The 27,213-nt window shown below is 36.0% G+C and overlaps 1 protein-coding gene across 1 annotated transcript; it reads right to left on the bottom strand.

The window, feature by feature from the left end:
• Window positions 1–4,931: 4,931 nt before the first annotated feature.
• On the bottom strand, window positions 4,932–26,075 carry PNPLA4 (patatin like phospholipase domain containing 4). Its single transcript, XM_054387007.1, has 8 exons — window positions 25,917–26,075; window positions 25,150–25,276; window positions 19,358–19,542; window positions 15,383–15,477; window positions 15,071–15,206; window positions 11,737–11,802; window positions 7,579–7,731; window positions 4,932–5,652 (listed from the first exon to the last, which is right to left on the bottom strand). The coding sequence occupies exons 1-8, from the start codon at window positions 26,073–26,075 to the stop codon at window positions 5,521–5,523; spliced, it is 1,053 nt and encodes a 350-aa protein (XP_054242982.1). The 3' UTR covers window positions 4,932–5,520.
• Window positions 26,076–27,213: the final 1,138 nt, after the last annotated feature.

A 27,213-nucleotide genomic window follows, 5' to 3' on the forward strand; every position in this document is an offset into this window, starting at 1 on the left:
TTACTCTCATTTTAAACCAAAACATGCCATAACTTTTCTGCTGTTTCATAATGTTCCATGTCTGACCATATTTCACTTATTTAGAACCAGATAAGCTATAAACCAAATTACTTTGTATCTTAGCTAACAAACTACTAACATTTATTAATAATAGTGAATAATCTATAATTCACAAAGAGGTAGTTAAAGTCAGTATTTCCATATTTTGTTTTGACTATACTATGCAGAACAACTTTAGAAACAATTCAGAATAAACACTGGGTTGCTATTCCTGTAGTTAGAAATATATTCTATAAATATGCAGAGTAACTGATGGAAGAATTTTTACTGCTTAACAATGTATTTTGTGGAATATTGCAACAGATTCACCAGTGCTGTAAAAAGTGCAAGAACGTGTCAAGAAATCCAGATAGCACTGCTACCCTGCCAAGTGAAAGGATTTATGACCAGCCATCGAGACCAGTTAATAATGGGTTTAATCAAGAATATGAAGATATGTCACTAAAAAGAACTTACATTGATATTAGAAGGAAGATGAAGTGAAAACCAAGATATGTGCAGTTACAACTGTAAGCTATGAGCATGTGATATGTGATACTTCTATCAAGGAAGAAAAGAAATATACACACAAATTGCATCATTACCTTGGAATGTTTTTCACTCTCTTTTTTTCCCCCCCATCTGTTCATTTATTTCAACCTAAAAAAGTTACTACAGCTTTTACAAGTTGTGAAATGAAATGAGTCTTAATACATGCAACTATCACCAAAATACTGTAAAAGTTAACCGTATTTAAATGTCTTCTAAACATCAACACGTCTGACTGTCTCAGGTTTTCTGCTTCAAACGTGTGCAGAGTTTAAATTTTGTTTTTACTGAAGTTAAGACATCTGTTTTTTGCTTTACAAATGCAGTTCTCTAATGTAGCACCTGTCCATTGTAATGACAAATAAGAAAAAGCAGCTTATCACAGGGGAATTCTTCAAATGCTTCCCAGTGCACTGTCTGATCTTATTTCTAACTCCTTACACATCCCCTACACTTAAAAATTCCTGTGGCATTCTACACTTCTAGCTATTTAGCTAGCTATGCCTGTCATGTAATGCATATTGGGTACATGCATCTCCCAATAATGTGTAAATGTATTTTTTAAAGTTTTAACTTACACTTTCTGAAAAAAAAAAAACCAAAACAAAACAAAAAAAATGCAAACCAAACCAAAACTGAAACAACATACAGAAATCATCTTGACATGTAGACAGGCTACACAGATATAAGTTTACTGCTGTAAGACTTATCCTTGCTGCTTATGTGCCACACCTAAGATTGTGATATAAACTCTTTGGATTAGAAAAGTGCAATTTAAACTTGTTTTAAAGTGCCTAGAATACTTGTGGAATCTATGTAAATAACAACGATAAATCTAAGCTGCATAGAAATAGCTTATCATAATTTGCATAGTAATGAAGTACTTGAGGAAATACTTTGCCTTAGAATAGTTATGTATATGTGACTTGAAGGAAATACTTCGACAGAGTATTTAAATTGTTGCATTTTAAAATTCTTTTTCCTCACAGTCAAATATTGCAAGTTGAATATTGTGTTTCAAATTTGCTTACCACTGCAGACATTATGAGAAAGGAAATGGTTCCAAGAATAAAATTACAGGAGGTTACAGCCTTATACATTAATTGTGCAATAGTTATAAAAAGTGAGTCAACTTTGTTCACTCAGAAGGGAACAGCAAGTCTTACAGCTGATATTTGAAGCTGGATATTAAGAGATAGATACTGCAAGCCAGGTTCAGATTCAACTTTATCACTTTATCAGCAAAGATACTAAATAAAATAATTTTAAGAAATCGATCTGAGAATTTGACTGCTTTTGGTGAAAATGCTTGCTAACACACTTAGAAAAAAACTGAAATGTGACCTTCAGAGGAACAGACAATGTTTAAAATAAGACTGGATGAGGAACTTAGTGCCACAGTTTAGTTGATTAGATGGTGTTGGGTGTTAGGTTGGACTTGATGCTCACAAAGGCCCTTTCCAACCTGGTTAATTCTGTGATTCGGAGAGAGGAAGGACTATCTTTTTAGATTTTATTATATTTTAATTTCATTTGGACAGTAGGAATTAAATAATGGTCTTCCACCTTCCTCTACTTAAATTTGGAACTGATGACATCTGCAGTCAGGCATATTAAGGTTTCCAGAGTCAGTAACTCAGATTGTAATTGCAGATGTTTATATGTAAGTAGTGTTTGGGTGTTTTTGTTCAGTTTTCTCTCCAGATGGACTGTCTTTTCAGAAGCACCTCATATTCTCTATTTTAAAAATGGTTTAAAAATATTCATTGCATATAATATGTCCTAATCTTAACTTTAAAGCCAAAATTATAATTTTGATAAACCACTAAGTGGCTAAATACAGAGAACGTTTGTACATTTTGTAAGTTTTCACATGGACCTTTAAAGGAGAAAAACCCACTTCATCTTTTAAAATAGGAGGTGTGACATCCATCAGTGAAGAACTGAAGACATCAGTCACTGAACCAAAGTCACCTTCAAGTGCAAGAATCACCAAGATGTCAATGCATTCAGTGAAACATTCTAGCTCTGGTATTTTGGCAAAGATGACAAGAACTACATGATGTAGGAGATACAACTAGAAAGTGCATTTGAAAAGCATCCCATTCAGGTGACTCCTATACTCAAATGTGGCTCTTTTCTTTACACTTTGTAATGCTGTCTCCACTTCCAATCAATAACCTTTCAAACAAAGGTCAACACTTTTTCACATGCTTCTCAGAAAGAGCTGAGCTATTTTCTACACTGTGTTTCTGAAAAAGATAAACATAAACTTCCTGTCTTAAAGGTTAAATATTCAGAAAGTTCTGGAGGACCAAAAATAACTAACTAGTAAGATGTTCCTTTATTTAACACCAACAGCACAAGGACAGTAAAAATGCTTTATTTGTTATAGTGCAGTCAGCAAGGTCATGGATTTTTGTGGCGGCTAAGCATAGAATGAAACATCAGGCCTGAATTCATAATGACTTTAGAACACAGTTCTTAATATTAGGTATGTGAAATAGCACTTTTTTTTTATTCATACTTTTTGTAAGAAGTGTACACAGTAGCATTAAGTATCAACATTTAGAATGTCAACATTAAGAATGTTGATGCTTGTATGAAATGCTGATCCTACAGTAAGTCAAAGAATCACAGAACCATTATTTAGAAGGGACCTCTGCATGTTATGTATTCTAACCCCTCTTGCTGCAGCAGGGTAAGATAGAGCTGGTTGTGCAGGACTATGACCAGATGGCTTGTGAGTATCTACATGAAGGAAGACTCCCTGACCTCACTGGGTATCCAGTACTCCTTCAGTCTCACAGTAAAGCATTTTCTGATGTTCAGATGGACCCTCCTCTGTTTCAGATAGTGCCCATGGTCTCTTGTCCTGTCACTGAGCACCACTGAAAAAAACCTGGCTCTGTCTGCATTTCTTCCTGGGAAGTGTTTCTATGAATTGATAAGATCTCCCAGCTTTCTATTCTCCTGGCTACACAGTTCCATCTGTCAGCCTCTCATACAGCATGTGCTCCAGTTTTGAATTATATTTAAGGGCCTGCAGTGGACTCACTCCACTAAATGCATAGCATTCTCATACTGGGGAGCCCAGAACTGGACCCAACACTTTAGATGATAAAGGAAGGACCACCACCTTCAAACTGCTGTCAATGCTCTACCTAATGCAGACCAGGATGCTGTTGGCCATCCTTGCCATGAAGGCACATCTGGCAGGCTCACAGGTTGTTTGCCATCTCCAGTACCTGCAGGTCCTTCCACACAACTCAGGTGTAGGTCTTTACATGTTCCTTTGTTGAACTTGATGAAATTCTCTTCAGCCCAATTCTTCAGCCTGTCCAGGTCCCTCTGGGCAACGTGTGTATTTTCAGTTACAAATTGCTGAAAATAAGAATCTCAAGTTCACGACTTGATGATGGAGGGAGTCTTAGCCCTCTGAGGACTGGAAACAGAACTCATGCTAATTTTAGTAGGACTCAAGATTACCTTCAAATCTCTTGAATATATACTCTGACAGGAAACAGTTATGCAAGCTAAAAGAAAACAGTAAGTGAAACAGTAGTTTCCAATTACTTGTTCTGGTATTAAGGATTATTAAATCTATGCTCAGGAAGGATTTAAACAGTAATTACAGATTCCAAGAGAGATTGCATATAAACATATTTTTAGAGTCTGAAAACACTTCATAGACTATTTGGACCCCCGAAGGATGTGTACAGTAATACTGTGAACATCAGCAATAACAGTAATAAAAAGAATTCAATCTCTGCCACATGATTTCACATCTGCTTTCAAACAGCTATAGTAAGTGGGGGTTTTTAATATTATTTCTCACCTTCACAGATTTTCTGTAGTTTTGGGGGAATTCTGTAACTTCATACACATTTAATTACTATTTTTTAAGTATTAAGAAATCAACCTGGTTTTTTTTAATACACTTATAAAAACAGTTTGTTTTTAAATAAGCATTTGTGGGTATTAACATTTAACCACTGCAACTAGAAATGCTGAACTTGCACTTAAGGTAGTCAAAGCAAGGTGAAAAGTACTCTAAGTTACATGAGTCTGAGTTCACTATCTGCTATTCAACTACTTTCCACTACTTTCCAACTACTTTCAACACAATTCAACTACTTTCCAATAAACACTTCTGTTTTTTTTTTTTTCAGAGAGATCGTTACAGCATTCCAATAAATTTATAAATAAACTCTTTAAAAACTTAACAATAAGCTCTTTCAAGAAAATAAATTTATTCAATTTTAGCAGAGGAAGAAAACATAATAAATACAACAATTTCTTACACCCTTCTTTACAATGTAATTTTACATTTGGTTATCAGCCTTCTGTTAGAAATTTCAACTACTATTACACATTTTATAAGACCCCATTCACTGGAAAAGGCCAGGTTAAAAAATATACATATCAAAAAGTGCAAATATTTTATTTATTGTGGCTAGGGCTAAGTGTTCAAGTGCATGATACTTATTAGATCAGCAATATTGCAAGCACCCAATTAGCATGCACAACTATTACATTAAAATGAACAATACGGGTTTGTAATTTTTTTATGGTATAATTTTGGTTTGTCTCTCAAATAACACTAAAAATTACTTTCCCAAGTTTCTGTACCTGCTGTTGCACATGAGCTTTTCACAAATCCCACACTCAAGTCCTCAGATGAAGCAAAACAGATGTAAGTTTGAACCTCATCAAAACAAGACAACTACCAGGCAACCACAATTCCCATTCTGACATGTTTACACAGGTCTTTGGAGCAGGGCAGATACTTTCTCAGCAGAAGCAGATGCAATTCCATTTGGAGTTTTATTTTCCCAAACAGGAACTGAGACAACAGTCATTGAGATTTTGTGGGATGCCTGTAGCTGTGTTTTGACAGCCATCAGGTTTTGTTAATTTTCTATGTATCATCTATTCAAACCAGTTTTCTTTCAGTAGAAAACGTACAGCATCATCAAATCCATTTCGGTAAAATGATTCCATTTTCTCCTGGTTTGGTGGGAAGAAAGCTCTATTAAGTCTCACTAGGTTGGCCAGAGACAGCTGCAACAGAGCAAGAAGCAATAAATTAGTTTATTAAAGCAAATTCTCTAGATTGGATCCTGATGCTATCTGTTCTGTCAGCTGTTTCGTGCAGCATATGTGAAAACAAAAGACCAGCACGGCTATGTCTACACAAGCAAATTAACCATGTTCAGGTACATTGCTGTGTCACATGTGTGCCAAGACAGACTGTCACAAATGGTCTGCACATGCACTATTAAATTCACAGCCTCCAAGACAGACTGTCTGCCTGTAAAACTGCCCGAAGTTTCTGAAACATTTCAACTTTGGAAACATTCCCAGAACTGTCTGGCAGAATAGTAGATGGCACATGCTAAACTTGTGCAAGGAAATATTTTGACATTTTCCTAGTGCAAACAACCACATTCTTGGGAACATTCTTGGGCCATATTTAACACATAGGTATAAATGTATCTTGTATTACCATCAAATTAAGAGCTATTCAGAATCTCAAGTGGTCACTTTGATATTGTAAAGATTTTAGAACTTTGTTCTTTTATACAGACATGATTATTTACAACAAAATTAAATTTAATAATGTTATAAACACTTCATTTACATGATTAATACTTGAGCCTCATACTTCATTATGCAAAATTAAAAAAAAAAACAAAACAACATTATTTGAAGTAATTATTCAAATTCTGACACTAATAAATGGAGGAGGTTCAAAGCAACAGAAAACTCTACACATTCCAATACAGATGAATGAAGATAAGCAAGTCTTCGTTTTATGCAGATTATAGTAATGCTGAAAAGTTTTTACAGCTTTAAAAGCTAAAGATGCTTCAAATGGAATAGTCTAAAATGTTGCCTGAGATTCTGCATGAGTCTGCACTTGCATGACCCTAGAAGCAATGTAACTCTGCAGTTAATTTTCTGTCTCTAATTTAATCACCAGCTCATTCTTCCTTCTCTAGCTGCACTAGATATTAGATACAAATTGCATGCAAGCAATACACAGTAATCCACTGCATATGTTTTCAATATATATGAAATCAATAATCTCATTCTTTATGATCATTTACAAAGTATGACCATGCTTAAATATATCTTTATGCAACATTATAAAGTTTCAGAAATCAGTGTGATTTAGGATGATGTTACCTAACACTCCTTTTACTCAAATTAAGAAAACATTAAATGCTGTCTGAAAGAAACTAGAAGTACCAGTTATTGCCAAATCTTTATTTTTTAATTTCTAAAGGAGTTTTGTTGACAGCTAGGTCTACTGTTACTCAATATTTCCTTTCATCATGTCAAAGGAAGAAATACTATGTTTAAAGTTTGTAAGACAAAGCTTGCAAAGACCGAAATATCAAAAAAGCCAAGTAGACCATAAAAATCAGCCTTAGCCTATACTTCAACATACAGAAACGTTTCTGTAAAAATCTAACAAAGTAACTTCTAGAAAAGAGTTGTGGTCACAAATGTTCATGAGCTCTCTTGAGCAATAGGGTGACAAATAATTGTATACACTTCAAATGTACCACTTAAACTTGTGTTTTAAATTCAATTAGAGCAGTTGTTTTCAATAAGTATGAAGGGATGTTCTGGAATTTTCCTCTTCTGAGGTTTTTTTACTTTGTTTGTTTGTTTTTGGGTATTTTGGTTTTGTTTTTTTATAAACACTGCATGGCTAAAGACAGATGATGCTTAAAGCAAGCCTAGATTATTTACATTTAATATATGGTGATAACTTGCTCAGTTTTGTATTATATCAATGCCTTTCAATTGTTCCTGTTCTACTTTTTTCTTCTTGTGTTGAAGAAAATGTTTACCCTCCATTTGCAAAACAGAAAATGCCAGAAACATTACATATGCATGCACTTAAAAAAAAGCAGAACCTTAACTGCACAGCTACCTTTTCCTCTTCTGAAGTTATTTAATAAACAAGCAACTTACCATTATATCTTGTTTTGCAAGCTTAAGATAGAGATCCACACGTCCTTTATCTTGTGGACAGATATCTAATCGACCACTGAAAGGAGAAATTGTCACAGTTCTTCCAACAGGCAAGATAGGAAGGCCATTGGTAAGGCCACCATCAACCCACTTCTACTGGAAAATATAAATATTTTCAAAGTAACCTTAGTACTGTGATCATAACTAAATACTTCACCTTTTCTGTCCCTGCCTCCCCCATCCCACCCTCAAGAAAACGTAGAACTTTTCTTCTCAGAAAACCATGACTAAGCTTGAGTATGAAACATAAAAAACAACGTACGCATAGGGTATTTAATAAATGGTCATTTGAAATAACGAGTAAAACACACATGTAATATATTTATCAAGCTACTGGTAACAATTGAGAGTTAATCTAATAACAAAATGCCCCCCCCACAATTTTTTCTCGGATACATAAAAAAATAAGTTTGTTAATATTACACATGAACCATATCAGACCATGTATACTCCTCTAAAATGTTACTTTGATTCAAATGCCCATCTACAAGAAGGATTGGGGGAACTACAGGCCCATCAGCCTGACCTTGGTACCAGGGAAGATTATGGGGCAGATCATCTTGGGTGTGTTCACATGGCAAGTACAGGACAACTAGGGGACCAGGTCCAGCCATCATGGATTCATGAGGGGCAAGTCCTGCTTGACCAGCCTGATCTCCTATGACCAGGTTAACTGCCTAGGTGGAAGAGGGAAAGGCTATAGATGTTGTATACCTGGACTTTAGTAAAGCACTTGAAACAGCCTCCCACAGCATTCTGTTACAGAAGCCAGTGGCTCATGGCTTAGGCAGGTGCTAGGTAACAAACTGGCCTGATGGCTGAGCCCAGACAGTTGTGGTAAACAGACTTAAATCCAGTTGGCAGTCCGTCACAAGCAGTGTTCCCCAGGGCTCAGTACTGGGGCTGGTCCTTTTTAACACCTCTATCAAAGATCTAAATGAGGGGATTGAGTACACCCTCAGTAAGTTTACAGACCACACAAAATTAAGTCAGAGTGTTGGTCTGCTTGAGGCTAAGTCTCTACAGAGTGATCTGGATAAGCTGGACCAATGAGCTAAAGTCAATTGCATGGGGTTAAACAAGGCAAAACGCTGGGTCTTGAACTTGGGTCACAACAACCCCATGCAATGCTACAGGCTTGGGGCAGAGTGGCTGGAAAGCTGCCTGGCAGAAAAGGTCGTGGGGTGTTGGTTAACATGAAGCTGAACATAAGCCAGCAAAGTGCTCAGGTGGCCAGGAAGGCCAAGAGCATCCTAGCCTGTATCAGAAATGGCGTGGCCAACAGAAGTAAGGAAGAGATCACACCCCTCTATTCAGCACTGGTGAGACCGCGCTTCAAGCACTATGTCCAGTTTTGGGCACCACAGTATAAGAAAGACTTTGAGGTGCTGCAAAGGGTACAGAAAAATGCAGTGAAGCTGGTGAGGAAATTGAAGAGCATGTCTTATGATGAGAGGCTGGGATTGTTTAGCCTGAAGAAGAGGAGGCTGAGAGGTGACTTTATTGTTTTCTACAACTCTCTGAAAGGACGTTGTAGTGAGGCTCATGTTGGTTTCTTGTTCCAAGTAACTAATGACAGGACAAGAGGTAATGGCCTCAATCTGCACCAGGGGAAGTTTAGGTTGGTATTAAGAAGAATTTCTTTATGAAAGAGTGGTCAGGCATGGGAACAGGCTGCCCAGGAAGGTGCTTGAGTCACCACCCCTGAAGGTGTTAAAGAAAAGAATGAGTAGGCAATCTAGGGTCATGGAAGTGTTGGGTAGAAGGTTGGACTTGACGATTTTAAAGCTATTTTCCAACCTTAATAAGAAACCATAAAAAAAACCCAAACTAACCAACCAAACAAAAACTCCAACCAATCAAAAAACAACCACCACTGAACAATCTCTACATGCAGGTAAACCAACTGCACAAGCTAAACCAAACATGACTCCCCTCTGTTTCTTCCAGTGCTTCATCCCTTCTTACATATACAACCCAAAATAGGAATAGCTGGAAAGAAGAAGAAAAAGGTGGGAAAAACTGGAACACTATAGCACATGAGAGGAAGCAGACATCAAGTCTGCCACAGGAATACAGGAAAGAATGAAAAAGAAAACCTGAATGCAACCAATTCATTTCTTGCAGAGTCCCACATATTTCTTGGTTCTAAAGGCAGTCTAGGAGTACAAGCCTGATCTTTACAGGGACCACTGCCAAATTATCTTTCAGTAAAAACAGGGACAGCTGTGACATCTCTTGCCAATATATTTCAACTATAAGAACTACAGTGACACAAATACAGCCTCATCATCAGATAAAGTCAACCCAATCATCTGCAGATCTTTATCTGTCTTAAAGATTAACCTTGCCAGAGATTCCGAAGATACTAAACTGACTCAAATAAGGGTAATTTCACACGAAGCAAGGTTGGCCTTATGTTACTGGAAGCCTAGTCCAAAGGCACCTTACATCCCCAACCCAGGTAATAAACTAACCCAATCTGTTGGAAGGCCATTAAGGGACTACCTATTCTCAGATGTTATCTTACCTTTCCTTTTCCTTCAGATTATTTTTAACTAATGCCTAAGGCATTTACTCCCTGACATCAATGTAAATGCAGACAGACAGAGCATTATTCTGTCACAGTAAAGTTTTCAGGAGATGCTAATGCGATAGCCTCACAGAGGCAGATCAATATGCAATCCATCTCACAGACCTCAGTGCTCACCATGTTGGGATCATGAGGTTACATGCCAGGTACCCTGCTCTGCACTGTATGTCCCACCCACAGATCCTCATTCTCGCTATTCCAAACCAAGGAAATACTATTGCAAGACAAATCCTAAAGTTTTTGCTCTCACCCTTCTCTAAGTGCTTTGGCTTAAAAAACAGAAGTGACATGTTTAAAGGCAATAGTTATCTCAAAGAAAAAAAAAATCCACAAACATAAGTGCAGACATGCAGAACTAATCATTCCAACACACAATGAAAGCAACCTCATTCCTAGAAACTGCCTTTAGTGAATCTCGCTTAAGGAGAATAGCGAAAAGCTTTAGAAATGGTAATTTCAAAGTAACAGAAACCCCTCTCTGCAGTAAGCAGGGGCATCCTCAACTAGATCAGGCCGCCCAGAGCCCTGTCAGGCCTCACAACGAATATCTCCAGGGATGGGGTCCCAACCACCTCCCTGGAAAACCTGTTCCAGTGTTCCAACTATCCTCATGGTAAAGAAACCGTTCCTAACATCCAATCTAGAGCTGTTCTTCTCTAGTTTGAAGCCATTGCCCCTCATCCTATCACTGCAGGCATTTGTAAACAGTCTTTCTCCATCCTTCTTGTAGGCCTCCTTCAGGTACTGAAAGGTTGCTATTAGGTATCCCCAGAACCACCTCTTCTCCAAGCTGAACAACCCCAGCTCCCTCAGCCTGTCCTTGTAACAGAGTTGCTCCATTCCCCGGATCATTTGGATCGTTTTCATGGCCCTCCTCTGGACTCTCTCCAACAGGTCCATGTCCTTCCTATATTGAGGGCTGCAGACCTGGACACAGTACTCCAGGTGAGGTCTCAACAGAGCAAAGTGGCAGAATCTGTTGGCAGTGCATTTTTTGATGCAGCCCAGGATGTGATTTGCCTTCTGGGCTGCAAGCACGCACTGCCTGCTCACGTCCAGCTTCTTGTCCATCAGCACTCCCAAGTCCTTTTCCACAGAGCTGCTTTCTGTCACATCATCCCCCAGTCTGTATTGATAGCAAGGATTGTTCTGGCCCAGGTGTAGAACCCCACACTTGCTCTTGTTGAACCTCATGAAGTTCACCTGGGCCCAGCTCTCCAGCTTTTCCAGGTCCCTCTGGATGACATCCTGTCCCTCTGGCATATTGACAGCACCATTCAGATTGCTGTCAATTCCAGTTTCAGCACTCACAACTGTTGAAACAATACATGAACAAGCTCACATCATCGTTCATGGTGTTCATCTATGGTATTGACAGAAACAACTATTCTATAAAATACAGTGCTGCAGTTGCCTTCAGTTAAGATTGAATAATTACATTACAAATGCAGAACGGTCTTACATACACACACAAAAATCTGTAGTTAAACTTAACAAAAAATTACCTCTCCTTTATATTCCACTGCCTTAATTCCTGCATATAGTGGTACAAAACTACTTGCTAGCAGGACCTAGAGAAAAGGAAACAGAAAGAATAGAGAACAAAACTGAAGAAAGGGCAAAGTCGTTCTGAACTGTACATATTTTCATAAATATTTATCTATAATTAATAATGCAGCAGTAAGCAGTCAATATATTAGTTTTACAGAAAACCACTGTCATCTCAGAATGTCTTCTTATTGTGGTATGTCAAAATTTGATTAAAAATATTCAGTAGGATTTGTTTATGACTGGTCAAGAGACAACTCTCAAACCAAAATAACAGATGAACTCATTGACTAATGTGATTCAAAAGAGTACAAACTTAAGTCTTACACAATGTGAAGCAAATATGTGATTTTGCAGAAACTAAATATGCAAATGCTGAAAAATACCTATGCAATATAGAGTATCATTAAAGAAGCTGACCCAATCATTCCGTTGGCATATTTATATAGTCTTTACTCTTCTAATAAATCATATTTTCTAAGAATTCAAAATTTTCAAAGTACTACAAAGAGTCTGAAAATTCACATTTATCAGTATCGATACTCTGCATTTAATACATTTAACAACTTACTGTTTGCTCTTTACAACAGTTCTCAAATTTTCTTTTTAATTTCTTTTTTGTGTCAAGACAACTTTTCTGTCATGTATAGATGTGCACACACATGTACCTTTCTATCCACTCATAGCAACATCTGTGAGAGCGTGTATCTCTATGCTTATGTATCCACCTATATATATACATGCAATCAGTATACAGCATTTCAAAGAGAAGGGGTAGATATATGGATAAAGTGCAACCTTTCAGAGATTTTTACATAGTTAAATGTGATAAATATGCATGCACATGCTTACCTGGCAGCATGAGAGACAAATCTGAGGAACAGAAGTAGGTCACAGACTGGAATATATACTCTGAATATACACCCTTGATTGGGTGCAAAAATAAAATCCCACAATCCATGGAGATTATAGAAGAACACATCTGAGGTTTTTTTCCCCAGTGGAATTGCATTTGTTTTTGCAACAAATTAAGCTACTTTCAGTATTAAACATCTCTCTTCCCCTAATGCATCTCATGTAAGACTCTGTATGAAGTCTTTAACTTTCAGAACTCTTGCCTATTTGTCTTCCAGTGACATAAAGCACCAGAGCACTGAGCTCAGATAAAAATGCTTTCTTCCATTATTCTCCAAATGTGAAATTGTAGCTATTTCTCTACCAGCTATTTCTCTTTACTTCTCAAAATCCTAAGAGAAGGTCCCCCTTGAAACCACTTCTCTTCAGATTTTCTAAAGTGACATTCTACAGGGTTTTTAAGGTCCCAGTATCAGCTTGTTCCCCTGTCCAACTCCCTTTCTTCTCTCTCCTTCCACTCCAGCTCAGTAATTTTAGTCCTTCTAACTAAAAGAAACAAGAAAAAAAGTTCTAACAAAGGAAGAGAGACAAAACCAGGTGACCACTGCAAAGTGTGAATTCTTTTCAAGAGAGTAGTTGATCCTTCTTATAAAATCATTTAGGTCTCAATAGTGAGGTGAGGAAGAACATTTTCAGTGTTTCCCTACCACTAACAGACCACTGTGGACACCTATTTACTGCTCCCACCTGAAAATAAATACAGCAGTGTTCTGTGCCCTGCTCACTCACAAACATACAAATCAGGCCTCTCTAGTATGCTGGTATGTGATGATTGCCTGCACATATTTCAAAAGCAGAAGATTATTAACTGTCTTTCCACATCCACTGGGAACAGTAAAAGGGAAAAAAGAAAAAATACAAATAAAAAAAAGATTAAAATTGTAGCAACATAAACTCAGTTTAGGCACTATGAACAGTCTTGGAACTGTAAGGCTTGTTAACCTTAATTGAAACTAACTTTTGAAAGGTTTTCACAGAGAGCACAGAAGTTTTGCTGTTACAAAACGCTGCTTGCCAAGCAGTACCTTTAGCCATGCTTTGGGACAAGTAGGTTGTGTCTAGGCAAAAAAATAATTATAATTTAACAAGCTTTATCCTTCATGCTCCTGGAGCAACCATCCATCAACAGTCTGACTGTTGTATAAATGATACATGCATATTTGAAGTTGTGCACCAAAACATGTATTATGAGATGGACTGAAAGAACAAGTAATATGAATGTATTCCAATGAGCAATTATTAATTATTTGGAATTTTATCACTATTATTCCAACTCATTCTACTGTTAGCATTTGGAAGCAGTCAAGTCAGTGAAACAACTGTTGAAATGTGAACCAAATTGCTTTCAAGTTGAAAGACTTCACTACAAAACCCACAAGCCTACAAAACAATAAACGCCACACTTCTCACTGCCGGCTACTATAGCTAGAAATAACAGTGTGAAATTTGAGATATCTTTGCATGATTAAGTCCTATAAATTCTGAGAACTGATAGATCATGTAGAATATAACAGAGTGAAGGTTTTAAAAAAATGATACTTTAAAGGCCAACTCCCAATGCATACTTTGAGATTTTGTTAACCAGTGAGATTTTTTTTCTTTAAATGTCAATTTATAAAGAACCTCTTATTTACACTAAGCATCTCCCTTCCACAAGGACAGGGAGAGAGGGAATTCTTTCTTCCTCTATTTCCTCCTTTATTCTGCTGTATCTTATGACGACCTCCATTAAGATATAATCTATCTCTCTCTATATATATATATAAAGAACATTTGCTTTACATGCATATGAATTCCTCCTACCATTTTGTATCATCTTATATACATAACCTTGATACAAAACAGTGGCATTCAAAAAAGACGGGCAGTAAAAGATGCGCTTTTCAGTCAGTTAAAATACAGTTTATATGGTACTTAACATTACATTGTATCTATTCCCCACAGAAAGAAAGACCTGTAAAAAGTGTTAGGTTTTATTTTTTTTTAATTCCTTTTCTTTACCTTCTTTTATAATTAGACATAATTTAAATAGTGTCTCTCAAATAAAGGATGCAGTAAGACTCAGATACAGAATTTGAAGATTCTCTATTTTATTCTCTTCTACCATTGCCACTAGCTACCTTGTTAATTTTTAAATACACATTCTCTACAAAGTAGTATTTTAAAAGCAGGTTAACACATGCAAAATAAATCTTAGCATAACCTCTGAAACTGTAGGATCAATTTCTGCTTCAGATATGTTATGGTTGTAGCACCACTGAAAGTATAAGCAAATACTTGAGTAAACCAGATTTCTTGCACAGCTAGCAACATACTCCTAAGCCTTGAAAAAACTCAAGCACTTTCATTTAAAGCAGCAATATTCAACTACATTACCTTAATGAGGTCCTCCCTGGAGGCAAAATTTGAAACCAAGCGATTTTCCCCAGTTTTGGTGTTAGTGACTGACACATAGAGACGGTTCTCAGCAATCTCATGAGCATTTGAAGGAAGTATAGACTCTATGCCTTCCCTAGAGAAAAGAAAATGCAAAACATTATTCATAATCTTTATTTGAAAACCTTGAAAATATGTTAGGGGTAAAAGAGTGTTGCGCACACCACAACAGAGAAAATACATGCACATTCTCCATTTTCATTTAGAGAGCTTCACACAAAAATGATCTTATAGTTACATTAAGATAGGTACCTAAGTGTTTTCATAAAATCATAACCAGGCGTTACAGCACCGAAGTCCAATTTTCTAACTTCCTCTGCAAATCCATAGGCAAACTGCTTACTTTTCTGGAAATTAAAAATATTCACAATTTAAGATGTTTTAGTTACAGTAAGCATGTTCAAATATGGTATCTAAAACATACTAGTGGCTAAAGTTTTAATCATGAAAAAGCTAACAGTAATCAACAGAGAGCTGTAAGACCATATGTGCTTAGCAAACTGTAGAATCCTTTAGAAGAACTAATTTGTATGAAAACAAGGTCTCTAATGTAAAAAAATGAAAATTAATCATAATAAACCCTCACAAGAATGCTATTTTAACAATCAAGGAAAGTTAAAGGTTATTATTCTATATATTACCACTGGTAACCAGTTCAAGAACAATAATTTGTATTCCAAGTATAAAGCCAACTTTTATTTTAAACTATTTCAGTACTAAAACCACAAACAACTACCTTAAGATGGCTATAAATATTAGAAAAATTTCCATTATTACAATTTCTTCCCACTAATGCAAAAAAAAAATGCTGCTAATGAACACACATCTAATGAATACAATACTATTAAAGTATTAAATGAATGGAATACTATGATAGATGACACAGGAAGATAAGACATTGCAGAAAGCCAGGCAATAGAATCCATTGCATAGATAACCTCTTTTACATAAGCTGAAATGTCCAGTGTTGATAACTGCAGAAAAATAGTTTTAAGTGTGAGCCGTAAGAACTCCAAGAGGAGAGTAACATAATCAGTAGCATTTGTTTTTCTAGCAAAGAGATTCTGAAACAATGAATTATGATTCTGAATACTCAAGACTCACTATTCGATAATCATACTCTTGTTTTTATAATTTCATGCAGACTTCTCTACTGATTTTAGGGACTTGGCAAAAAAATTCAATCTTCTGTAACTTTCTGAAAGTAGTACTCGATCTATATATTATTGATATATTATTTATATCAACATATTCACCTGTAAACCCACAATTAGAGAGTAAATTATCTGTTTATAGTTTGGGGTTCCTAGCTTATTAGCTTCCTGCATGCAGAACAAATATGTTGGTAGCAACAAAATAAATGACTGACATGATTGGGAGGGGGAGTCGGGGGTGGGGGTGGGGGCAGGTGGGGAAGAGAAATGAGTGTGTCCTACTGGGAAGTAAGGTCCAGAATTTAATGGAAGGCAACACAGGAAAGAGTGGGGTGAGGATTAGTATGAGATCTGGAGCAAGCTGACTGAAGAAGTAGTTTAACTTCCTGACATCACTTTTACGACACTGACCTAAGTAAAATACAGTTCTTGCATCTGCTTTCTTTATACAGTCTTTGAATAAATGTAACAACAACAAGAAGTTCATACAAGGTCCACACCTTTTAAAGCAACAATCACTGAAAAGATTTGCCTTAACTGATTTCACACAGGTTACATTCCCACCTTTGCCCTACCAGATAATTGCCAGTTCCAAGCCAATTCAAATACAACTATTGATGTGCATCAAGCCTTGAATTCATGCTATAGCAGGCAGCTAGGCTTCTTCTGTAGTCAATCTGCTGGAAAAAGGCACCTTCAGGCACCTTTCTCTCCAGAGAGGAAACTCACAAAACCCTGTGTAGAAGCACCTCAGAACAACTATCTTTATTTCTAACACATTTTAAGAAAGTGATGGGGAGCTAAGAGTAACAGAGAGCTGGATAAACTCAAAGTTAGGTGAATGACAGAAAACTACTATCCATACTGCAAAGAATAAACCATATATACTCTCATTTTTTTCTGTCAAAGGAGACAACTTCTTGCAGCTACAATCTTTTTAATAATTCTAGTGCTTGAATTTAAAAAAATATATCTAAATTTTAAATTGTGACTGCGAACATGTTTAGAAGTTATAATTGCTTGTACTGAGTTAAGCAAATTTCATATAAACCTGATGAAGGTGCTTTTGAAATAAATAGATACTTATAGATAAGTCTATAAACAGCCTCCACATAATTCTCAAGTCACATGCCTTTCCAACAATGACAGATCTAAGATATGACAGAAAAACATCTGCAAACTGTCATATTAGAACAGCAACAACAAAATCATAAACCCTCAATGTTACATTCTCTTTGAGAAAAGGTATGTTAGAACTTTGAGACTAGGAGATGGAGGAAGTCCTAATTATAGGTTGTGTAACATAGCCATCTCTGGGAGAGAGAATAAAAAAAAAATACCACAAAATTAACTGATGGGAGAGTTATACTTGTGGATATAAAATGCTTCATGTTGGAAATGTAATAAAGGTAATAATATAATTATCCTGATATAAAAAGTTAATTTTATTTAGTACACAAAACTGCCTTAACTTAAATTGAATAAGAATTAGGAAGAGTTATTCCCCTTCAAAAAACAAACAAACAAAAAAACCCTCTCAATTTGCCATTTAAGAAATGTAACATAATGTCTAAAAAGTAAAAGTCTACAAGTTTTATCAAATATTCTTCAGTTGCTATTAAAATGACATATTTTCAAGGAAAAAAAAAAATCAAACTCAATGTAATATAGGCTTGTTTTCCATAAACAAAAATTAAAAGCCGTTCTAATATTTTTTCTTAGAAAGATCTTTGTCATGTGGATTAGGCTGGAAACATACGTTCATGGCCATAGCCTACAATCAGAAAAATTTCCTTGGGAAAAGGCTAGCTACCTTGTTCACCATACAGGAATGCATTATACTGAGCAAACTTGAAACTGAACTACTAGCCAGATGCCACAGAAAAGGAGTAACACCTGAAGAGAATACAACTAAGGTTTTCTTCACAACAGAGAACTGGCATAATATCAGATCACCTGCACCTGCAGGGGTGGGGTGGTGGTGGAACAGAGCGAGGGAAGAATTTACTGGTGAAAGCAACAGAGGCACAGATAACTCTGCAAGCTAAGTTTGTATCCTGGCAGAAATGAACAAACAGGAAGAAAGGTCAGTGTCAAAGTGAATCAAATGCAGCAGAGTTGTAACATGCAAGGCCCAGAGAAAGCTACCTGATGCTCACTGGACTGAAACCTTAGTGTACACGAAAAAAAAAAAAAACCAACAGCAGCCTTCTCCCCTCAAATAATACCATTTATTATAATTCAAGACATTAATGAATTATTAATATTTTGGCAAGGCCTAGTCCTTTACATATATTGAGGCAAAGTCACTACATGCACTAGATGAGGACAAAGTAGTCTTAACCTATGTAGGAATGCAAACAAAAAAATAAAGAACAGGTAATGCTCTCCCACAGAACTTTTAATAGGGCAGTTATTGAACATCACTTTGCTGTCTTTAGATGGCACCATGGCCGTGGCAAGAGAAGAGTGACATCTCTGAAGAAAAAACACCCAAACACATGTGCAGCATGCCAGAACAGAATGCCATGAGCATTAATCTTCCATGGCACACAGTGGGGCTACCGCTGTCAAGTTGTGGACTGAGTCTAAAGGAGGTGCACAAGCCACTCCTTGCACTGTTTGATGGAGCACTGAAAGCAAGGAAAATTTGAGCCAGCCACAAAAGGACGAAAGACTGGTGCTATGCAATTTCATAACAAAACCTACCTCTAACCAAGAAAACAATTATTAACTTTTGAATGTATGGTGAATAAACACACACACATTTTGGTATTTTCAAGTATCCAACCACACACAACTCAATGTTCACATATTTAAATTTATACTTACATAGCTTAAAATATAAAGTCCATATGACAAACTTTTGTCATAAAGAGATACTTGCTTCATAAACATTTTTGGCCAAGGTCACAGATTTTGATTATGAAAACATATACACAAGTCCTGTTTCTTCACAAGGAGCAAGAAAAACAAGAACCAAAGTATTTTACAAAGCTTAATATTAGATGATGTAATCAAACATATCCTTTGAAAATGATCATGTCCTATACCTACGAGTTTATTAATTTACCTCTATATTTTCTGGTACAGTTAATAAGACAGTGGCAGCCAGTGATCCCGCAGAAGCTCCCGCAAAAGCTTTCACAACTTTCAGTAACTTCTTACCATGCTTGCAAAAAGCAGCTGCTGCCCCCAAGTGGTAAATACCCAGAAAACCACAAGCTGCAAATGACAGATTGATGTGTTTCATTTTTGCTGTGGGAATAAAGTTTGAGTCAGAACATGATCAGTTAATTTTATCTTAGCATACACATATATTCTTTTGGCACAGAATACACAATATACTATATCTACATAACAAAAGGCAGTAAAAAAAGCAGTAAAAAAACCTTTTGATTACTGAATATATCAAACAAGTAATAGTTTATCATCTCAAAAATTGAAGACAACTCTGAAATACTCCTTAGTATAAACATCTTTTTCAAATCAAACAATCAATAAATATATGCCTATATACAATGCAATACAATCTAATTTGTCTAAGAAATACAAAAGAAAAGTAGATACTGAAAAAGTGAGAGAACGAATCTCTGGAAAAGGGAATGCTGTTCGCCACTAGAGTGAAAATCAAATTGCAACACTGCTGGGTACTCTGTCATCATACTCCCCTTCCAAACCCACAGCCCAGAACCCAATATAATACCCTATGAAAGCAATTTTTTTCCTAGACCTTTAGAACTTGTTTCCTTACTAGTATATTAGTAATTATTAATAGACAAATTCTTATTTAAAAAAAATCACTGTTTATTTAGAAAAGAAAAACATACAACATATTGTTACTACTATTAAAATAAGAAGGGATTAAAAAAAAATAAAGAAGTAAAATACAAAGCACTATGTATGAATACATACACACTCTGAAGGTATCAAGGACAGAATTTAAAACAAACCAAAAGATGGGTTTAACCAAAATGTGGTTTATTAAAAAGAAAATAAGCCTGTACATTATATTAGCTCTTCTGAAAATTACTACAATTATGAGAGCAAGATATTCCACATATTATATTGTGCAGATATACAAGGTATTGTAGAGATTACCATAATATTTAATTAAAAATAAACTCCTAGTATATTTGGATACTAGGGATTAAATGGGACTAAAAAAATAATTTGGTACACTCAGGGATATACTTGGTTCATTACTGCTGATGATATGTTCCTTTTGGAAATAATCTACACTGTGGTATCAGTTCTGATGAAGAGAAGTAAACATGTACAGCAACAGATTTTGGTTTAAGTTGCCTCCTCACCTCAGGAAAGAGAGGATGGGAAACATCTGTCAAAGCCACTGGTTAAAAAAGATATGCTAAACTCAACTATGTTACCCATAACATTATGAAAACCAGACCACAAATAAGTATAACCACGTTTATGAAAAAAGAAAAGAGAGAGAGTGTCATCTCAGTGCCAGGGCATACTGTTTGGTGCATTTGTGAGGCTGCTAAAACACTATACTATCATAAGGTAGCTTATTAACTGCATTTTATCCTCTTTACAGTGGGATCCCTTGCAAGCAGGAACAAATAATCTTTTAATTTACAGAAAAAAAATCATTACACTGCAGAGAAGATAAAAAAGATTTAGTCAAGACTTTACAGAAAACCAACAAACATGACTCTACTTTGAAGATTTTTTTTTTTTCTAGTAGAGTGGAAAAAATCTAAGACTTTGAAGTATGATGCCATGATGCGCTTCCTTTCAGGCTACTTAAACTCTTGGGACTTTAACCAACTGCTGTAGCTGCTTCTATGCCTTCTACAAATTAGGGGCAAAGATGCATTCGCACCACAGACCATTTTGACAAACAGGTGAAGATGGCTAAGTCAACTGTATTATTAAGTAAGAAGAAAAACAAGCATGGAAGAATTAACTTCCATTTTTGTCCGAAGGAGATTTCAGGCTCAACACACTACTAATGTGAAACATATGAAACAACAATCATGTGTCCACAGTTCATTGGTCAGAAAATAAACCAGCGTAGTAAGAGTTCACAAATCCTGGGAATTATGTCTAAGGGGCCTATGAAATGTAATTAACAAACACAAGTGCAAGTTTATGTAAATAAAAGCAAGCATATGCATGCCTATGTAAAGGTATACACACATTTCCTAAACTTTCTACAAGGCTCATCTACAAAACATTCTAACATCTCTCCCTGATGAAAAATACTTAGATATTCACAAATAAAAAAGCAAAACAAAAACAACAAAACAAACAAAAAAGGGCAAAAATCCAAAACCAAACCCCCATAAATAAGCAAACAAAAACCCCACACCAAAACAACCCCAAAGTATATAAAGTATAGTTACAGCAAGAAATGGTTTGGGTTTTTTTTAAGAAAAAAAAAATCCCTACAAGTGTGTAAGACAATCACACTTCATTGTATAATCAAATGGCTGATACACTTTCTCTGCAGTAAAAGCAGAAATGAAGGTTATGTGAACTAAAGTGATTATTTGAATCTCAGATCAAAAACTGCTGAAAATATACTTGATTATAGAGTCAGAACGTCCATGCCTTGTCTTAAAAGGCTTCAAGAGAAATTTGTATTCTTCACATGAGCATTAATCCTATCTAATTATCAGTTATTGTGAGTAACTGTTCTCTTCAGTGTCTGGATACATGCAATTCACTCTTTGATGAGAGTTAATTTCTTAACATTTAGATCCTATACTGCCCTTCCTCCTCCTTCATTTCCCACCCCAAGTGACAGAGAGATTACCGAACAAGTATTGACATCAGTTTCTTGACTGATGAGGTTCAATGAGAAACAAACATACAAAAAGAAAAAAATAACACTAAGATTTCAAGTAAAGGAATATTGTTAAAAGATGCTGCTACTCTCATACTTTGTTATGCATAGACTAATTGCCAAAAAGATTAAATGAACTCAATTTCAAAAGCAGTTTTCTTTTTTTTCCAAACAGAAGTACTTGATCTACTGAATTTGTGTGGCATGCAGTAAAACACTGGTTTACAAATTCCCCAAGAGAATTTAAAATCAGAAGTAGCAACAGCATGGCTGTGTTATTAAGGCATAACATTTTTATTTATTAGGATCAGTTCCCAAGTCTACATTATGTATTTGTCACATATACATGAAATTTAAAAATACTTCAATGCAAATATTAATTGGTAGATCAATATTCGTGTTCAAATGATAGATCCAGTGGCTACATCTAGCTGCATGACTGAGCAACAGGTTTTGCACATACATGCAACAACCCTGTAAGTGGGTAAATAAATAAAAACAAACAAACAAACAAAAAAAATCAATGAATGATTCATGCTTCATGATTCAAGCTGCTTATGGTCAATACAGAGTCAGCTATCAGATCAAATCAGGTTACTCAGGGCTTTATCCAGTTCATAGAATCATAATGGTTTGAGTTGGAAGAGAACCTACTGATTATCAAGTTTCAATTCCAGTGCCATAGACACGGACACCTCCTACTCACCAGGTTGCTCAAGGCTCCATTTATAAAACTATAGAAGTGTTTTGGTTGGGAAAGACCCCAACTCTCTCAGCCTGTACCTAGAGGAGAGGAGCCCTTTAATCATCTTCTAGGTCCTCCTCAGTTGTTACAATAAAAAAAATCATGTCCTGTTTAGCTCTTAAGTGATAGCTAGTATCTGTTGCTGGGTGAAATAATCAGATCTTCTTCCATTTGTTAAGAATATTTAAATCAGTAGAGTACTGCAAATACTATACATCTACCTGCAGGGAGGTTCTGTACATTGAATTAATGGCATCTTACAACTAATTTGCACTTATCCTGCAAAGATGATACAAATGAGTAAGAATCACAGTTCTATAAGGAACTATCTGCTCAACAGATAGTCGCAGTTAAGCAACATCCATTCACCTTGCAAAGGAGTCTCTGAGTAAGAGGAAAAGATAAGAGAACATTCATTGGATGAATGTCCGATAAAATCAGAAAAAACAAGAAACAGGAAACCATGATATTCACTCCTATAAGAATATAATTTTTCCTATTTCTTTTGATTCTTGCAAATATGTCATGGCAACACTTGATTTGCAGTTGGAATGGTGTATTTCAGATACATTATGATTCAAAAATGTCTTTAGCTTTGATGATCCTGTAGATCATTGCTCTTTTGATGAAAAAAATAGTAGAGAGATAACAACCCCAAGAGGACATACTGAGAAATTCAATTATGTCTACAATATGACTAATCCCTGCCAACTTCTTACATAGTACCAGAAATCAGAGCACAGTCACATCTGTACATAGACCATTTTTTCATCTACCTGTGCAAACAGCAGAAATCTTGCTGTTTGAAAACCAAGGTATGAAATACCTGTTCCACAGGACTTTGTAACAAATATTCTTAGAGGGTTTAACAAAAGATATTCCCTATTAACTCAAAGTTATCATACTGGCACATCTTAACAAAAAAATTCAGTGAACCTTAAAAGATACACAAATACATTTTAGCTTGACAGTGCACTGTAGAGATGTTAATAGGAAATAGAAAATGTTTTTGCCCCTGCTTTTCAGAAATATTGTCATCTTACTTAATTGGCATAAAGACTTTAACTGGCTAAGGGGATAGGTATGTTTCTGTTGTCCACAAGGAGAAAAAAAACAGAAGCATAACATTAGTACAGGAAGGAACTAGGAGGACAATGGGGCTGTTCAATTTCATTACTTTACAGACAATGCGGGAGCATTCAGGAATAAATCTAAACCTAGGAGTTCTATTTAAATGATTTTTTCATCTGTGAAGAAAAAAAAAAAGAACACAACTTACTGGTGATTAAAACATATGGAGGGGGCATTTCTGTTTACTCAGCAGTATCAAATCCATTTCTAATGCAAACCTACAAGGCAATGTATGCAAGGAGACAAGCCTGTACAGCAGTACAATATAGGTTTTTCAGAATAGGTACTGTCTTCCTAAATGTCATTGACAAGACATAGCACAGCAGTTTCTCATACTGCTGTTTCCTAAGTAATATAATTATATAAACAGTGTACAATAAATCCCAGTGTCTATACCAGTCATAACTACCTCCCTGTCATCCCATATGTAAATAAAGCTGAAAATGCCCAAAGCAACCAACTAAAAATCCTTTACAAACAAAAATTAAATATACATAGAATGTGGATGACCAAGCACCCTGAAGCACAGGAGCTAAAATGTATGATGCATAACAGTACATTTGAGGATTAGTTATTAGCTAGGCATGACAAAAGAAGCAAAGTTATGAAAAGAACTTTTTAGCCAGGTAGCATTGCTAATTTATCTGAATCAGAAATCACCACTCACTCAGGAATGTTTAATTGTATCTCACATTTATAACAGAAAAAAATGTTCACTATCATCAATGACTATTCATAGCCTTCAGTGAAAACTGTCAAAAATAGGCTCACAAAACCCAATAACCCATCCAATATACTGTAGACTACTTCAGAGTCACTACAGATGCTACCAAGAAAAGGGGGAAATTAAGTTTTGCATCTATCCAGCCATATGGAATAAGCATTTTAATAGTCTCCTGAAGTGGAAGAAAAAAAAAAAAAAAAACAACAAAGCAATACAAAAAAATCAGTATACTCTCCGATCAGCCATTAAGACACTTTGGAGAGTTACACAACTTTTTCAAACTAAAAGTACTCTATAATCCCCTTAAAATTGAAAAATAAAGAAAAACCTACATCACATTATATAATACTTTCACATTAGAAGTTTAGACCATCTTGATCCTTAATACAAGATCTCTAGAGAGGACAGGGATGGCTGACTTTAAGAAGAGAGTTGCAAAAGGATCAATACCTTCTAATGGATGTTGGCTTCCATCACATACTTCACTAGGACTTTTTCCAGCAGCTGCTTTAGCTTCCTCTGCACTAGTAGCCATTCTTTCATCTGCTACTGATTGTTTATCATTCAACTTGGAAACCTACAATCACATAGTCAAACATTATTATTAAAAAGACAAAACAAAAGGCAAATATAAGGTTAACATTATTTATCTTTAAACATATTAATAAAGTCAATTAAAACAGTTGCAAAACCATTTAGATTAACTTCTCAAATGCTTAACCCCTAAAATAATCCTTAACTAGCTGAAAACTAAACTAGCTGAAAACAATGTTCCACTATTTATACATGCGAAAATTGTTATTTTTAAGATAAACTTCATTAGACATCTAGGAAAACATTGGCATTTGGAACTACCAGTGTCCACGATGAGACTTAATTTTGTATCCTTCCTATATTTTGGGGGGTTTTTATATCTACAGGTTTTTTTATAAGCAAACTCTAATGTTTCTATCTTCCCTTACCAATCCAATAAAAAAATTACTTTTTCTCCCCTTTTTTGTTTCTTCCCAACATAGAGCTATCAGACACAAGGATTTTATTCTGAAAAACTAGTTCTCCTGCAACTTGTTGCTGCCTGCCCCTTTACCTTGGTGTCCCAATAATAAATTAATAAACAAGGCTGCAAGATGAAAAGCTCTGTAGATTTCAAAAATAAATTGTATTATCATTGTATTGAAGCACATTACTTACGCTTAGAGCACCATAAAGATATTTACCTGGAATTCCACTCTGTTATGTGGCGCTGTTGTGAGACAGTTGTTTAGAATTCCAGTCCAGAACTGCTCAGTGTTTGGAAACATGCAGCTACATAGTCTGCCTTTCTTCAAGTGAAGCAACTGCATTTGAACACTACAAAGACTTTTAGCAGTCCACATTTTCTTAAAAGTGACCTTTGAATCCAGACGGTGTGGCAACCAAACTGAAGCTGTCTTACCATGGAATTGCAAAGAAATTATCAACAGACAAGGTTGGCCACCACAGAAGTATGCAGTAGAAACATTCTCTATTCTAAACTTAACCTGTTTTAAAACATAGAGGGAGGAGAAAAAAAAAAAAGTAATTGAAAGGTAGTTGTACATCAAGGCCCTGATACTGTAACAAGGCCCTCTTCACAAACCTCTCACAAAGACACACTAACAGTTGATTGACTTGACAATTAAAACAGTCCTAAGCAAAACTTTTGTTCAGCCCTTACTCTCCTCACCAGCCTTCATCTGGCACTGTGTTGTTCACCACCAACTATAAAGTCAACCACTTCAGGAACAGGAAGGACTAAAATTGTGGGTAACACAAGGAACAAGTGAACCAACTGTCCCTCATAATCAACAATGTGAATGCACTGTTCCTTCTACCTCAGCTGAAAAACGTGCAATGAATGCTCTGGTAACTTCAAACCAATTGTTAACCAAGTGATTAGTCAAGCTCCCAGGAAGAAAAAAAAGTATGCTGACTGGTAGAAGGCAAGCCCTTATCATCTCCTAAACTACAAGGGGTAGCCTAGGAGTGTCTCACAAATCAAATTTAAGTCTACATTACACCTAGCACAACTTCAACCATAAAAATAACATATGGAAATGCACCTGTTCAGATGAGAAGCAGGGTGTTGGCCTGGCCAGCAGCACAAACTATACCACTCCGATTCTGTGCAGATAAGGTCCTAGGGGTACACTAGCAACTTCAAACTTCATCCCAATCCAGTAAGTCAGTTCAAGGTTTTCTGTTTATTCTTGTGTGCTTTGAGATGAGGCCTACAGTGTAATTAAGATTTTTCCTCCCTCCCCTTTTCTCAGTAAATAATTAATATAAACAAGCAAACCTGAGTTGAAACAATGAGACAAAACTTTAAAATGAACAGAATGTCAACCGACAACTGAAGCAAACAGAGCATTAAGTTGCTGCCGTCTCTTGAATTTGTACACTTAAACCAGAAGGGCGATTTTTCGGGGGGTCCCCATCCCTTCAAATTCTAAACTCGACTCTCCCAATGTCTTCCCGTCTCTTCCCGCGCAGGCT

Source organism: Indicator indicator, chromosome 1 (assembly GCF_027791375.1).
Source record: "Indicator indicator isolate 239-I01 chromosome 1, UM_Iind_1.1, whole genome shotgun sequence".
Classification (NCBI taxonomy): domain Eukaryota; kingdom Metazoa; phylum Chordata; class Aves; order Piciformes; family Indicatoridae; genus Indicator; species Indicator indicator.